General features: G+C 38.0%; 1 protein-coding gene across 1 annotated transcript; it reads left to right on the top strand.

The window, feature by feature from the left end:
* The first annotated feature begins 821 nt into the window (after positions 1-821).
* On the top strand, positions 822-14,593 carry LOC120533711 (polyamine deacetylase HDAC10-like). Its single transcript, XM_039760623.1, has 5 exons — positions 822-891; positions 2,960-3,041; positions 4,536-4,724; positions 7,770-7,926; positions 14,364-14,593. Exons 2-5 carry the CDS (start codon positions 2,979-2,981, stop codon positions 14,384-14,386), a joined length of 432 nt encoding a protein of 143 aa, XP_039616557.1. The 5' UTR covers positions 822-891; positions 2,960-2,978; the 3' UTR covers positions 14,387-14,593.
* The last annotated feature ends 2,966 nt before the right edge of the window (positions 14,594-17,559 follow it).

Here is a 17,559-nt window from a genome sequence, read left to right as displayed (position 1 = left end):
GGTTTGGTAAACAGCAAATTGCTGCTGCTATACAGGTGCTGCCATCTGGCAGCCATGTCAGTGACATCTAGCGATATATCGGACTGATGTTACAGCAATTACATTGGTGTATGTTTAGACTTTATATATACAACAGCTTGGCACCATAACTTAATGCCATTGAACGACAGAATTATTAGCAGTGACTCAAACAAGGTTTTGCTGCATTGATGCTAAACTTATGGCCATGACTGTATACAAAATGTTGGACAGAAGTGACAAAACCAATGTTTTGACTCAATGGATGATTGTTACTAGTTGCTTTTGACCCAAGCAACACGAAAATAACATTGTCTTGCCAGGAACAAAACAATTTTTTTTTGTTGTTGCCTTGTGACCTCAATGCAGTCCTAAACAAATGATTATGTAATGTTGTAAACAACAAACATTTCCCATACAGATTTGAAAGCATTGTAAAATTCATCGTGGTGTATGGGCTGCATGAAAAAAGTTTACACTTTCAGTGGACACAGCACAGGTAAACACACTCATCTTCTTGAATGTTGTGTGAGATGAGTCTTCCCTTCAAGACATGGACAAACTTTATCTTATTAGAAACATATTTGTAATGCAAGTAATGAAATTCTAGTTAAGTCAGTAAATTAGTTAAATTAGTAAATTAGTCAATTAAGTTAGTAAAATGAGTCTGGTAACAGGAATTTAAACTGTAACACTTACTGCTAGTTCATTTCCATAAAATGTAGTTACATTACAATAACATGTAATGCATTACTCCAAACTGTGGAGGGAAGAAATAATTACACTATCTTTTTTTGTCTGTCCTAGTGTCTCCAGGATCCTGGTTTTATATCTGGGAGATAAAGATTATCCTGTCAGTTTAGAAGATGATGGGTAAGTTGAGCTAATTTTATTTTGTTTTCAGTATGAATTTTGACACAAGCTCCTAGACGAGTCTTTTTTTTTATGATCTGTTTTTCAAGCAGTAACTTTTTATTTAGATTTCTCTATCGGGTACTTGAAGCATAAACAAATCTTTAAAAAACTGAATTAGAAAAGACTCTTGGCACTCTACAAAGACAATTTTAAAAGTAACTTTTGAAGAAAGCAAAGACAATAAACAAAATGATGACATTTATCTGGTCTAAACTGTCAGGTTTTAGGTTTATCCTATTTTTTACATGTCTTGTTATAATTAATGCCCTTCCCAAACTTGAAATGATCTCAACTTCTTTCACAACGTATTCACTCAATTTTTTTAGCTTGTTTTGGAAGAAAAACTCAAATTATTTTACACCTATGGCAGTTATCTGCATACATTCTTCAAATTTGATTTTAAAGAAAATCTCGCATTTTCTGTAAACTATTTAACAAAATGTATTAGTTTGGGGTGGTACAGATGGGCAATAGTTATTACTATTGTCTTGTAGCTTTTGCTAGAGTGAGTTCAAATTCTGGCCTATTTATTTTCTGTGAAGAGTTTGCACATACCATCTGTGTACACTCTACAGTACAATTAATTGGAGTTGATATGAACTAAACTGAACTGGAGGAAGCAAAGTAGTTTTTATTGCTTCTGCTTCATGGATTCAGCATCCCAAGCTTAAATCCAGTAACTAGTTGTTGTATGTAAGCAGTCTTTATGTTCTTCTCATGTCTGCATAGGGTTCCTCCCACATCTCAATCATATCCAGTTTAGGGTAACTGACAAGTTTAAATTGGCCTTGTGAGAGTGCAAGTATGGGAATGTGCATTGGTGGGTGCTACAGTGGACTTTCACAAAGTCCAAGGCTGTTTTTTACTTTGTGCCCTGTGCTGCTGAGATAGGCGCTGGCGCCTTACAACCCTGAATTTTGATTAAGGAAGTTTAAAAAAAAATATGTATTTATGTATAAACTAAACTGAATCGCATGTGTTTTTCTTTTATGCATTATATCTTTCTTTTCCTACATCCAGAAGACATACACAATCCTATAGTTCAATTGCTAACTGTGAATTAGCCCAATTGTATAGACACCCCATCCATAGGTAGTTTCTGCATTACAACTTTTGTTACCAGCTACCTGTAATGTTAAAATTCAATTTATTAGGTTCAGAAAACTGTTCCATGGTTGTTTAAATAAGAATAAAGCTACCATTAGAACAAAACAACACTGTAGTGTCTTCATAAAATGAAGATGAATGACCTTGAGAGGATTTGCCAAAGCTTAAATCAGATTGATAATCTGATGAATGACACTACCACTTAAATTTGCTATGTCTGAGAAAATGTATAAGGAAGTTTTGGTGTAAGTCCCTAAAAGTAAATGGGAAAAGTTTCTAGACACCCTAAAAATGCAGAAATATGTCATTGTCAATAGAAGGGCCATTATGTTTTGACTGCGGCAAAAATATTTATAAATGAAATTTTTCATTTTTAATAGTGTGTAGCTTGTTGGCATAGAAGATAGTTGTATTGTCTCAGAGTTCTTTTGGCCACAGTCACTGTGTGTGGGATTTGCACATTCTTATATTTGCTCCAGATACTTCTTTTACCTCCAGCATCATTAAGATGCACATATTACATTAATGAACTGACCCAATTTAAGTGAATTTGGGCTTGTGGGCTCAGTGTTCACTTTACACGGAAATGCTTCCCCACTTTGGCTCAGTTTCCAAGTGTTGCTAAGACAGACACTGATGCCATGTAATTTTATAAAGGAATACTTGCCTTCAAAAACTAGAGGGATACTTATTTGGTCTTATTCTGAAAATATTAAGTTAACGACATGTTGAGCTAGTGTGTGACATCCCTGTTTTAATACTACTGTACTTACTGGAATTGACTAATTTGAGTTATTCTTTTATTATTTGTATTCTTTATTAGATTTTTTGCTTATATTCACTTGTATGGCTTGCAAGGTTTGTGCAGTCATTTGTCATATTTCAAAGCTGATTTAATGATTGTTGAAAACTATTTTAGAAATGTACTCCTTATTCAGATGAGCACCACAAAGCTGAAGGACAGAGAATCAAAGTATCACATTCCAATTTTCCTTCCAAAGGTTAGTGTTCTGAGCAGTATACCATTTTCTTTTTTATCCTCACTGTAATTTAAATGGGACCTGAATTGCACTCCTTGTTATACTGTTTTATCATTCTGTTTGCTTCCACTTGGCAAAGATATGTAGATAACATTAGTGAACACTGTCCAGTTTGAGTCAGTGTGGAACTTACAATGGACTGGTGACCCATCCTAGTTTATTTCCGGTTGGCTTGTACTGCTGTGATGGATAAATTGAATTGAATGTACAAATTGAATAGGTAATTGAATAATTATTTTTTAAAAATGAATTATTTATTTAGAGTGCAATATTTAAAGGGAATGACACTCAACAAAGCATGACTATTGCAGAGAAATAAACATGTAAACTGATTTTTGAAATTAAAATAACCTGACTCTGCAATATAGCATTTCTATAGCATTTAAAATAAAGACATACTCTATATAACATTTTAATATCTTGTACTAAGATGTTTTAAACAAAGTTGGCATGAAACTGCATGCTCCCAACCTGCTTAATGTTATTTTATTGTCATGGGTTTGCTGGTGTCTATTCCATAGTACAGCTTTATGACAGACTTCAACATGCAAATTAAAGGCGGTTATTTAATTTATTAATAAATTTAAGAGTGTGGTGCCTATAACAGTGAGAAAAAATGATGCAATGATATATTGTATAGTGTAAAAATATGTGCTTTTGGTTAGTTTTACATGACACAAATTATGCATTTTCTTTTTTTTCTCTCAGAATGCTTCCAAGTGCAGTTTACTGGTATCTTGGATCTTATTAAATTAAGAGGGATTTGTTTTGTTTATATGACAAAGCATTTTTAAAAGGATCAAGGAGTTTTACACTAGGACAAGAGCTACTCAACAGTAGCACTCATTGGATTAGTGTCTTTCTTGCAAAGTGCCATATTGACTAGTATACTGACTACATGACTGAAAGTGTTCATTAGATCTAGATCTTTAAGTCAGTGACATAGAATATGATCAAATAAACTGTTTGCCAAACATCAAAGAATTAGAAAAACTGCAAATCACTATTAACAACAGATTTTATTCAAAAATTACTATTCTTCAGAACATAGCTTTTGCATGTTTTTTATTTGTGTATATATAATATAACCTTCTCAAACCTGTCTTATATAATTCAGGTTCATGAGGGGCTGGATATTATTCTAGCAAGTCTGGATAGAGGGCAGGGAAAAGCCCTAAACAGGGTCCCAGTCAATTTCAGGGGTTATTCATGCAATTTAGACTTGGCATTTAACCTAACTTGTACATCTCTGGGCATATGAAAGAAAAGCCAGGCAGACACAGGGAGAGCATTTAAATTCCATATGGGCAACAACCTCTGCTTACATGCATAGCTAATTGTACTGCTACTTTTTCTTGTTTGTCTACATTTTTGTATGTATTTTGAATTGATAAAATTCATAAAGCCTTTCATTCCAATAATACTGTAATATTTTTCATTTGTGTCCCTCTAAAGGAAGGCAACAATGTCAAAGGTGTGTTGCATGCACTGTTTAGTCTGATTTTGCCTGTAGCATACATGTACAATCCTGATCTGGTTGTAACTGCCTTAAGCTGCCAGAGCGGTGTGGACAAGAAGATTCTGAATCAACTAACCAGTTTATTGCAAGGCCTGGCAGAAGGGCAGCTGCTGTGTCTTATTCATGTGAGTATACAGGAAGAAAAGTTATAATATGATCAAAAAGGAAAATAGTGTGGCATAGCACATTTTCTTTTTAATATTGCAGTACAACAGACAGTAAAGAAACCAGGTTGTTTTACTTGTTAATCAGTTCAGACATTATAGTACATATAAATGTTGGTTATGCCCTGTATGCGCCATTGAGTTAAATTGTAAGAATACCTTTAGTAAATATACATATGCTATCAAATCAAGATGGTGATCACCAACTGTAACACAGTGCTGTTTTAGCATTAAGAACTTTTGGCTCAGTGCTTATCACATTGCTTTTTGTACATTTTATTATTTACCAAATCTATACTTGGAAACACCACAAATGTAAAACATTCTGGTGAAAGAGAAAGTTTCAACCAAAAATAAAATGCATGTACAGTAATTTAACAAATATGTTTTGCATTTTTATTTCCACAATGTAATCCAGGATTACAAATCATATGTAATCATATTACAAATTCTGACACAAATAAGCTGCTGCCACATAATGTACAGCATTTCTCATCTAGATCAAATGTTCGTCCTTCCAAAATAGTATACACCTTACCAATTTAATGAAGTATGATTTGTCCCATATCACATGGTACTAAACACGACCTATGCACAGCCCAGCATACCCTCACAAACATATAGTGTTACATAAAAAATAGATACAGAAATTTAGAGTTTAAACTGCTAAAATAATTAACATAACAAAAGAGTCCAGACAAGGGAGCACTGTGACAAATAACAGAATATAAACATGGATAATGGAAAAAATTATATCATGAACTATGTACAATGTCCATCTTCTCTATGTTCTGCCTGTGGAGAACCACTTTTGTGAGCTTTTAAACTGTCTAAGGCATGGCATTTCCCCCGGCTTGTGTTGTAATCAAAGCCTGACGTTGGCTGGTACACTTTCCTGTCAGTTCACGGTTTCTACATTGCAAATTAGACCATAGTGGCACACAGTGCACCTGCAAGGAAACACCCCAGTCCTCCACAAGATTGCATGTATTTTACCACCAACACCCCCAACCAGTTTTTTAAAGTTCATGTATATAAGAGCACTCAACAATCCAGTCCAGCTTGAAATTGTATGTATTTTGACTAAGAACTGACTAAGAATGCCCCACATGTTACTGCTTTATTACCAACAAATATTAAGAAAAAAAAAGCTTAATTAAAGCTGCCAAATTTCAATCGTATGATTCAAAGTGTTTTTGAGATTTTGGGGGTATTTAGTTTTCCTATTGCAGAAGGTTTTACCCCTAAATATTAATACAAAGAAATGTTCTGTTTTAGCAGATGCTTACCGCCTAGATGTGTACCAGTCTGCTATACTTCAGCTTTTTAACTAAGCAGGAAATATAAATTTTGTTGGTGAGTGAATGAACTTTGCATTTTATGTGTGTATATATACTGGGTATGTATGTATGCATATATTTATGTGTGTGTGTGTGTATATATTGTAGCGTGTGGCTGGGCCATTGCCCGGCCAGAACGCCTTCACACTGGGAGGACTGGGGGAGCAAGCGTGGCTAGAGCATTACTTCCCCTGGGATGCTAGATGGCAACCCGCCTGGGTTGCAGCAGTGCCTCGGACTCCCGCAGGGCTTCATGGGAGTTGGAGTTTGGTGCAGCTCTGTTGGGATTCGCAGGAGCTGCCAGGGGGTGCTACAGCAGGAGCTGCTGAGCCTTTATGGGCAGTTCTTCCACCACACCCAGAAGTGCTGCCAGAAATGATTCATCAAGCGCCTGGAGCACTTCTGGGTGCCTTATGAAACGACCCAGAGTCGGGAGGAGAAAGACGAAGCTTGACTGGAATAGTGGAAAGGAGAAGATAATGAGAAGGAAGGGAACTGTTTGTGTGCTGTGCTTGTGCTGGACTATGTTGAGCTTGTGGGAACCGGGAAGGCATTCTCCACAAGGCAAAAAAGAAAATAAAAAAATCAGTGTGTACCTTGATATACAGTGGTGTGAAAAACTATTTGCCCCCTTCCTGATTTCTTATTCTTTTGCATGTTTGTCACACAAAATGTTTCTGATCATCAAACACATTTAACCATTAGTCAAATATAACACAAGTAAACACAAAATGCAGTTTTTAAATGATGGTTTTATTATTTAGGAGAAAAAAAATCCAAACCTACATGGCCCTGTGTGAAAAAGTAATTGCCCCCTGTTAAAAAATAACCTAACTGTGGTGTATCACACCTGAGTTCAATTTCCGTAGCCACCCCCAGGCCTGATTACTGCCACACCTGTTTCAATCAAGAAATCACTTAAATAGGAGCTACCTGACACAGAGAAGTAGACCAAAAGCACCTCAAAAGCTAGACATCATGCCAAGATCCAAAGAAATTCAGGAACAAATGAGAACAGAAGTTATTGAGATCTATCAGTCTGGTAAAGGTTATAAAGTCATTTCTAAAGCTTTGGGACTCCAGCGAACCACAGTGAGAGCCATTATCCACAAATGGCAAAAACATTAAAACAGTGGTGAACCTTCCCAGGAGTGGCCGGCTGTCCAAAATTACCCCAAGAGCGCAGAGACGACTCATCCGAGAGGTCACAAAAGACCCCAGGACAACGTCTAAAGAACTGCAGGCCTCACTTTTTTAAACCCTAAAATCTTGCAATTAATTTCTAAAAGTGGAAAACTACAAATAGTATTATACTTGTGAATTGTCTAAGAGTAGTATTGGAAAGGAAACAAAAAGTTACAGAGCACTGTGTGACCTACTGCCTTAAACTGAATTATTGTAAAATCCTCAATTGTGTTGTATTGGACATTTAATGGTGATCATAGCCTTAGGATTCTTTTACAAAAACAAGCAATACATTATTGCCTTTAAAATATAGGAGTAAGGTACTCAGTGTTTGCAAGATATATTTATATTTTGCAACATGCAACTTCCAGGTCAGATCCTCCTTTGCTTAACCACAGTTCATCAGATGAATTGCAGCTAATACGGGAATTTGATCTGAGAAGACATCTAATACAAAGTGTTTTTTTTTTTTTTAAAGCAGGATCCTGAAGTTTCGTTTTTGGAAGATAGCATTTGCTCCCTACTAGGTGACCCCATCCTTCCAGTGGCTAATGGTGTTCTGCATGGGGAAGCCATACAGGAAGTTGAGCAACAGAGACAGAGACTACAAGAACACTGGGGTATCCTAAAAACACAAGGTTAGAGGTTCTTTCATCAAATGATTTGCTTAATATATGCCATCTTAACAGTGCTAGAATACATACTGCCTCAAGGCAAGCAAGTTTGTGTTATACCACATACAATTAAATAAAATTTAATTAACACCGGTGTCACATTAAGTATTGTTGATGCCTCACAGAACTTGGTCCCCAATCCTGTTTCCATCTAAAATGCTATTTGTATGAAATTTGCATATTTCTCTTAAGGCTGCATGGAGAACTGGTGACATTACCTTTTTTTGTGTGCACGTATTTTAACTTCTATACACTGGTACCTCACTGGATAAAACGTTTACCCTGTGAATAAAATGTTTTAAGTCTCCATGAACCAATCCTGAAAGAAGATTGTTCAGAATATTATTTTTTTTTTTGTGTGTTTTGTTTTTTTTAAATAATGAAAGCATACAGTAAGAACTCCTCCCATTGTACTGTTTTACATTCCTGTATTCTCTGTTGGATACCACAAAGACAATAAGCAGCTCTTATTATTATTCATTTAGATTGGGATACAAACATCCCTTTATCAAGATCTTGGTTGTATTGCTTAACTAATCAGTTCATTCATTTTAAGGTCTTTTGTGTTACATGTATTTTATAGATAAAACATCTTTTTCTGCAATGAATTATTAAAACCATTCTTGTCAGAAAGCCAGATAAATCTGAAATGTGAAAACAGGATTGACTTAATTGAATTAATACACAAAGTCCAAATTAGAGGACTTGCCTTCTTGTAGGTTGTGGGGCCAACACTGCATTCTTCACTGTTTTAAAATATACTTGTACCCCATTTATTTCTACTCAAATGCATTACCACAACAAAGTAGAGAAATCTGTCTAACATATTCATAGACTGCAAGTACAGACAAACTATTATAAATGTCACATTACACCTATGGCAGGCTCTGGGATGTGTAACCCCGTATTACAAACTTCAAAACAGTGTTCTGAAAGCAAATAGTGACACTATGCTAGCAACTTGACAGCATTCTGTCACTGGATTTCTTGTTTACCGAAAAAAGTTATTAGTGATTTGCTTCATTCACTTGTTATGGCAGTTGCCTGAGTTAGCTCTTGTTGCCATCTCACCTTAACCACCTCATTCTGTACACTCATTGTTTTAAGAAAACATTATGGTCACTGTACATTAGATTTTCTGCTTGATTTGCACAAAAAACAATTAAATATTAGCACTGGGCTTATTTATTTGTTTATACTGGCATTCCAAACACAATGTGTCCACAAAAAAAGAGCACAGGCTTTACACAGCAGAATGTAGCATCAGTAACTCAGAGATGCGTGTTTCCTCTTTTATAATGTAGTATATATACATGTACAGTTTGTAAATAGTCTTTTTTTCATTCCAGATATCTTGAAAGCATTTGGTACCTCTTAGAATTAAATCAGGACTGGACAGCATTCCATTACAGTACACATGTTTGCACACACACAGAATGAGTTTGCCTGTTTTACATGGGAAGGTAAATCTTGAGAAGAAAGAGATTTAAAGTGTTGCTTACTCTAAACAGGGTTAAAAGTGCAGAAAGAGATAAATTTGGTTTAGCTAAATCAACAGAGCCTTTGTTTAAGGCTTTAAGTAACTTGAGTATTGTTTATGTAGCCTGAAGTAATTGTGAGCAAATACAGCCCATGTGTTCAAAGAAATTCAGGTGAACAGCTGCACTTCTTGTGTTTTTGTGTACACAGTATGTTGTATTGATACTGCAGCAGCAGGTGGATTCATAATACTGTTACAACTGTACGTTTACTTAAAGGTTTTGAAGTTTGTGTGGTTTCTTTGCAATGAACTTGTGCCCTGCCCAGGGCATTTCCCTGCATGGGCCTGATGCTGCTGGAATAGGTTTTGCCACCCCCAGGAAAATATTACACAGGGTAAGGTTTAGGGCTTCTACATACTTAACAGGACACGCACTTTTGTTCTCTTCCTTGAAAGCATTTGTGTGTTGTTGGCAGTACTTGAAGGTTACTCGCCCATCACTCTCCTGGTTGCGTTACAGCTGTGCTCTCTTTTGCTGGGCATACACCTTGTGATTTTTAGAAATCACCATCAATCTTTAGATATCGTAAACAATCAGCTACTCACTATGCACTATATAGTCCCCAGTCATATATGTGAAACTGTACAAGCAGGTTTGGTCCGATTAACATGCTACAATGTGGGTGCTCAGAGTAAATGTGTACATGGTCCCAGTGGACAGTTTTAACTGTTGTCAATTTCCAAGACAGCTTTACCCATCCAAAAAAAACAAAATGGTCAAAGGCTCCTCAAAATGTCAACAACTAGCAGAACTGCATTATTTATTGTGCTGTAAAACTGCAAGAAAATAAATTGGTGTATCTGGACATGCAGATGGTTATGGAGGCACAGACAATATGTTCTGCCTATTTTGAGAGAGAATTGAAGGTACAAAATCTGTGCAACTTACCATTGTGTGTGTTTATTTTGGGGTTTTCAAGTAGGCATTTCCTAAGGTACTTTGTCATTTGCCATTTAGTTGTATGTGAGGTTTTTGAAATCTAAAAGGCAGAAATGAGCATTATAATAGCAATACCCAATGTACAATGCACACTCACTGTGGTCGCTGCACCATGAATTTCAGGAAATTTAATAGTGACATCAGAAAATCTACTCATGAGACTGCTTACACCACAAGACAGCTGACTGAAATGTCTGACATGACTGAAATTCTTTTGATTGTACAACAGCGCAATTGGAAGATGCAATTGAGTATTACAACCTCTCTCATAATGCTCATGAAACGACAGCCATTGAAACTGAACTTCAGGCCGGATCAGAAGATCAGTCAGTGACATCAGATTGGGCTTAAAATCGTGTCAAAACAGCATATGCCATCTTTAGCATTCTGAGTTAAAGGCCCAAGTAAAAATTAATGTTTACTGTGGCACTGTTGCTCTGGCCTGTCACGATGAACCACTTAGAGTACATCTTGTCTGGCTGGGCTGCTTAATCTTCTTCTTCTTTTGGCTGCTCCCGTTAGGGGTCGCCACAGCGGATCATCTTCTTCCATATCTTTCCGTCCTCTGTATCTTGTTCTGTTACATCCATCACCTGCATGTCCTCTCTCACCACATCCATAAACCTTCTCTTAGGCCTTCCTCTTTTTCTCTTGCCTGGCAGCTCTATCCTTAGCATCCTTCCCTCAATATACTCAGCATCTCTCCACTGCACATGTCCAAACCAGCGCAATCTTGCCTCTCTGACTTTGTCTCTCAACCGTTCAACTTGAGCTCACCCTCTAATATACTCATTTCTAATCCTGTCCATCCTCATCACACCCAGTGCAAATCTTAGCATCTTTAACTCTGCCACCTCCAGCTCTTTCTTCTGCTTTTTGGTCAGTGCCATCGTCTCCAACCCATATAAAACAGCTACTGCCATCCTGTAGGTCTTCCCCTTCACTCTTGCTGATATCCTTCTGTCACAAATCACTCCTGACACTTTTCTCCACCCATTCCACCCTGCCTGTACTCTCTTTTTAACCTCTCTTTTGCAATCCTTTTATACTCTGTACTGTTGATTCCAAGTATTTAAACTCATCCACCTTTGCCAACTCTACTCCTTGCATCCTCACCATTCCACTGACATCCCTCTCATTTACATACATGTATTCTGTCTTGTTCCTACTGACCTTCATTCCTCTCCTCTCTAGAGCATATCTCCACCTCCCCAGGGTCTCCTCAACCTGCTCCCTACTATTGCTACAGATCACAATGTCATCAGCAAACATCATAGTCCATGGGGACTCCTCTCTAATCTCACCAACCTGTCCATCACCACTGCACATAAGAAAGGGGTTTAGAGCCGATCCCTGATGTAATCCCACCTCCACCTTGAATGCATCCATCACTCCCACCGCAGACTTCATCATGGTCACACTTCCCTCGTACATATCTAGTACAACTCTTATGTACTTCTCTGCTACTCCTGACTTCCTCATACAGTACCACAACTCCTCTCGAGGCACCCTGTCATATGCTTTCTCCAGGTCCACAAAGACGCAATGCAACTCCTTCTGGCCTCCTCTATACTTCTCCATCAACACCCTCAGAGCAAACATTGCATCTGTGGTGCTCTTTCTTGTAAGTACGTTTCCATCTTTATCCTTTATCACCCTAACCTGCTGCACATCTTTCTCAGCTCAGTCCCTCTGTCTAGCCAATCAGTACAGGTCCTGTTCTTCCTCCTTAGTGTCCAGCCTCTCGTACAACTCATCATACGCCTTTTCCTTAGACTTTGCCACCCCTCTCTTCACCCTGTGCCTTATCTCCTTGTACTCTTGTATACTTTCTGCATCTCTTTGACTATCCCACTTCTTCTTTGCCATCCTTTTCCTCTGTATATTCTCCTGTACTTTCCCATTCCACCACCAGATTTCCTTTTCCTCCTTTGTCTGTCCGGATGTCACACCAAGCACCCTTCTTGCTATCACCCTTACTACATCTGCTATAGTTTCCTAACTGTCTGATAATTCTTCACTACCACCCAGTGCCTCTCTTACCTTCTCCCTAAACTCAACCTTGCAGTCTTCATTTTTCAACTTCCACCATTTGATCCTTGACTCTGCTCTCACTCTCTTCCTCTTCTTGATCTCCGTCATCCTACAGACCACCATCCTATGCTGCTTAACTACACTTTCTACTGCCACCACTTTGCAGTCTTCAATCTCCTTCAGATCAACTCATCTGCATAGGATGTAATCTACCTGTGTGCATCTTCCTCCACTCTTGTACGTAACCCTATGTTCCTCCCTCTTCTTAAAATACAGTATATATCCACCACAGCCATATCCATCCTTTTGGCAAAATCCACTATCCTCTGACCTTCTCCATTCCTCGACTTGACACAATACCTACCCATCACCTCCTTGTCTCCTCTGTTCCCTTCATCAACATGTCCATTGAAATCCGCTCCAAAAATCTTCTTTCTTATCCATTGCACACCCAACGTGTGGGGCATATGCACTAACAACATTCATCATCACGCCTCCAATTTCCAGCTTCATAATCTTAACTCTGTCTGACACTCTTTTCACCTCCAAAACACTCTCGACATACTGTTCCTTCAGAATATCCCCTACTCCATTTCTCCTCATATCCACACCATGATAGAACAATTTGAATCCACCTCCAATCCACCTGGCCTTACTCCCCTTCTATTTAGTCTTTGCACACACAATATAAAAACCATCCTTCTCTCCATCATATCTGCTAACTCTCTTCCCTTACTAGTCATACTGCCAGCATTCAAAGTTCCTACCCTCAGTTCCACTCTCTTTACCTTCCTCCTCTCCTCCTGCCTCCGGACACGTCTCCCCCCCCTTTTTCTTCTACTTCGGCCAACAGTTGCCCAATTTCCGCCAGCACTGTGTTGACTAACAGTACTGGTGGTGGTTGTTGTTAACCTGGGGCTCGACCAATCTGGTATGGAAATTTGTATTGTTGTCCGCATATTGATTTGGCAAAGTTGTACACCAGATGCCCTTCCTCACATAACCCACCCTATTTATCCGGGCTTGGGACCAGCACAAAGAAACACACTGGTTTGTGCATCCCCTGTGGCTGGGTTGCTTAGTGTGAACAGATATTGAGGCTATTCTTAGCGAAAGACTGACAGACTTTTTTGTGTGTCAGTATGTGAAAATGTAACACTCTCAGGCTCGCTGTTCCATCTAAAATAGGCAGCATGAATAGGCAGGAACTTTTACTAGGGTCCATTGCCCTGTGACCATGAACTGGACTAAACTGATTTCAGAATGTGTCTTTGTATGAAGCAGGATGCCAGGTTGTTTTGCTGTATTAAAGATGCATGTTTGAGACGAGTTCACTGACAATACCAGGTGGACAATGCTGGTAATACCATGAACAACTGTAGTTCTGTTGTTTCTGTGTACTTAAGTGATCATGTTGTAACACAGTTACTATTGATTTCAAAAATATTTCATTAACTTTTTTTTCCTTCCAACCATCTGTTTTACACAAGTCCAGTACAAAATTGAAAAAGGTAAAAGACTGTCCTGCATGCACTAAACAGACAACAGGGTTACATTCAATCTGTGGGCACACTTACACTCACATGCTAACATCCATATTCGCTCAGAAATTGAAATCACAGTAAAGTACAGGAACAGATTTTAAACCCTTCGTTGCTGAAAAAATGTGCATGCTGGTATTCACAACCCTTGTCATGACGCAATGTCTGACAGTGTCATTTGAGTTTGTTTTCTGGAATGTATTGTAAGATATCCTTGTAAAGTAGTATATTAGTAAGCCTTTTAAAAATACAGAAAAAATAACTGCTCTGGAAATCAACAAAAAAAAGTACTGTAAAAAATGAATGTACCTTTTTTATGTAACAAATTTTAATCTTCTTGTTACAGTTACAAGGACTGAATATTCCTGAAAATGATGTTCAATCTTCCAAAAGAGAGAGACCACCTGAAGAAGTGCTTCAAATGTCATTTATTACAACATACTTTTCAATTAAACTTTTGGGTAGTTTTTAATTTTTTAATGTTTATTTGTAAGTATGGTTCCGTCTTTTTTTTTTTAGTTCACTCTATTCATTTTCATAAACATTCAAATAAATGGAGTCTTCTTTCACTGTCAAGTTTTTCTCAGTTACTATGGCACATTTCCTGAAACAGTCTTCACATTCTCACAATTGTATATGCATTTCTCAAAACAGTGTATATGCCTCAACACACCACTTTGGTTTACCTACAAAAAGTATTTCACTCAAAACTTGTAACTCGTTCTTCAAAATGTAATAATTGTGTCACAAATAAGTCAAATGCAAAGTCATTGGATCATTCTGTAGAGCCAAATCAGTTAAAATGTTTAGACATACTCTCAATTAATTGAGGGACATTTCATTTACTTAAAAGGGAACAGTGTATTTTACAGTAAGTGTATTGTAATACAGTATAATGTACAGGAAACAAAGTGGGGGATAGAAGAAAACTCTACACAGCACTGTATACTGTTTTACTGCATATACCAGTAAGCTTACAAGAAAATCTTGTACTGTTACCGCAACCAATTGTACTATGTAGTACCATGCCCTCCGTTATATTTGGGACAAAGACACATTGTTTCTTGATTTACTCCTCTACTCCACAGTTTAAAATTACAAATCAAACAATTCAGACATGATTAAAGTGCACGTTTCAGACTTTTAAGGATATTTGCATAAATGTCTTTTATCTTTTCAGTGATTTATGATTTTAAACTGTGGAGCAGAGGGGTAAATCAAAGATAAAATTTGTCTTTTTTCAAACATTATGGCTGTAACTGTACATGGCACAAGATGGAGCATCTTTATCACTGGATATCCTGTTGCTTCCATCTGTCTGCCTGCAGATTTTCATGGCCCTCACACTGGATTTTCTTGCTTGCAACACAATGAAGGAAAACGTTTCTAGCATGATGCAACCATCCTCTAAAAGCTTCTGCAATGAATGTCCTCAAAGGCAGAAAAGCTTTTTTGGAGTCAGGAATGGAGGGGTATTGGGTAGGTACTCCATCTCCATCCTTTGGTGGACAACAGACCATTTCATTTTGACATTTGAAGGATAGAAGTGGTCAGTATCCCACACTACAACATAATGTGGCCTTAGCAAAGCCCTCTCATTGTCAGGAATGGGATCCCTGAAAAGGGTGTCCAAGAAGGTCAAGAGTTGCAGGGTGTTTTATTGCCCAATGATGGGAATATGTGTACCCACTCTATTCTCAGATATTGAGGCATTGTCTTACTCCAGTGTTAATAACATTGGCTCTAGCAGCAAACTGTAAAAGCACCTGTAACCACCAACAGCCCAGCCACTAAGTGGTAAACCACACAAACTCACAGATCAGGGCCAGCAAATGCTGAGGCATGTAGTGCACAAGCGAGTTCCGAACTGCTTCTGAAAGCAATTATCAACACAAGAAACATGTGATAGGAGCTTCATGAAATGGGTTTCCATGGCGTAACAGTTGCAAACAAGCCTAAGATCACTATGCACAATGCCAATAATCAGCACTAGTGGTGTAAAGCATGCTGCCTTTGGACTCTGAAGCAGTGGAAACATGTTTTCTGGAGTGATGAATCATGCTTCACTACATGACAGCACGATGGTCAAATCTGGCTTTGGCTGTGCCAGTGGATTGATACCTTCTAGACTGCATAGTGTCTACCGTGGTGGAGGAGGAATAATGTTCAGGGTGGGGCTGTCTTCTGGGTTTAGGCTAGGCCTTGAGGTTCCAGTGAAGAGTAATGTTAAGGCTGCAACACCAAAGCCTTTTTAGACAATTTTTCATTTCCAACATTGTGAAAAGAGTTTAGGTAAGTCCCTTCTTTTCTATTCCAGCATGACTCTGCACCTGTAAACAAAGCCAGGTCAGGTGGCCTGCAAAGAGTCCAGAGCTCATCCTTAGCAACCACCTTTTGGATGAACTGGAATGGCAATTGCAAGCCAGGCTTCATCCAACATCAATACCTGCCCTCACATATGCTCTTTTGACTGAATGGCAATACTTTTCCACAGAAGAGAGCCTTTTTCAGAGTAGCAGAGGTCACAAAGGTAGGTGAGGGCAACTTCATATTAATGGCCATGGTTTTGGAACGGGATGTCCAACAAGCTCATATAGGGAGTGATGGTTAGGTGTTAACAAAGTTTGGCCATAGAGTTTTTTTTTCTTTGTAGTAATTCCTCTGTGTATTTTTTATTATATTAATGTATGTATTTTCTTATTTATTGAGCTACCGTAAATTCCAGGTTTCTTCCTTGGGTCAAATATCTATCTATCTATCTGTCTATCTATCTACACTTAGTAAACTCCTCATCTATCTATCTAGCTATAAAGTAATTTCTTCAGGGCATTCTCTATTCCAGTTTGAAATCTCTGATTTTTTTAATAGTATGACTTTCATCTTTATATGAAATTTGATAAAAATGGTTGTTGCTTTCACATTTTTTTAGAAACAGGCATCCTATCTCCTGAACAGCTTCTAATTACGTGGCATGCTCCATTAACGGCAATAATGGGCTTCAGCTTTACAAAATGGCTGGAACAATTGTTTATACCCATTTTGGCAGTCCAGAAATAACATAACTTGCCTCAGCTATGTACCATTGCGTCAACCATGGGAAGATGTACTCTCCTGAGCAGAACACTAGCCTTTAAGAACTGCCTGCCTATCTACAGTATGCAGTATGTCCATTGACAATGAATTTGAGAGCGCAGGACGGATTAAAGCTGCTCGATACTAATACACTGTATTTCGACACGCTTAAACTGCTGTATTACACAGCCGAGACACTCCCGCACGTCTAGCAATTTAATTATTTGCGCCTGCTGCCCTCTGGTGGCCAGAATGCAAGGTTTGCATTTCACAAGTGGATATTGTTCATTAGAGCAGGGGTTCTCAGCGTCGGTGCTAGAGAACCCCTGTGGCTGCGGGTTTTTGTTCCAACCAGCTTCTGTTTTTATTTGGACTCCTGGGCTAATTAAGTGAACTGTTATTTCTCAGATTCTGTGTTTTGGGTGTAATATAGAAATTACAAAACTAGGTCTGGTAATATATATATATAT

The sequence above is a fragment of the Polypterus senegalus genome, chromosome 8, assembly GCF_016835505.1.
Source record: "Polypterus senegalus isolate Bchr_013 chromosome 8, ASM1683550v1, whole genome shotgun sequence".
NCBI lineage: Eukaryota > Metazoa > Chordata > Cladistia > Polypteriformes > Polypteridae > Polypterus > Polypterus senegalus.
This window is presented reverse-complemented; position numbering and strand designations above follow the sequence as displayed.

Coding starts and splice junctions, on each gene's coding strand:
- LOC120533711 (XM_039760623.1), top strand. CDS start 2,979: ATGAGCACCACAAAGCTGAAGGACAGAGAATCAAAGTATCACATTCCA. Junction 3,042..4,535: donor TTCCAATTTTCCTTCCAAAG/GTTAGTGTTCTG, acceptor GTCCCTCTAAAG/GAAGGCAACAATGTCAAAGG. Junction 7,927..14,363: donor GGGTATCCTAAAAACACAAG/GTTAGAGGTTCT, acceptor TTCTTGTTACAG/TTACAAGGACTGAATATTCC.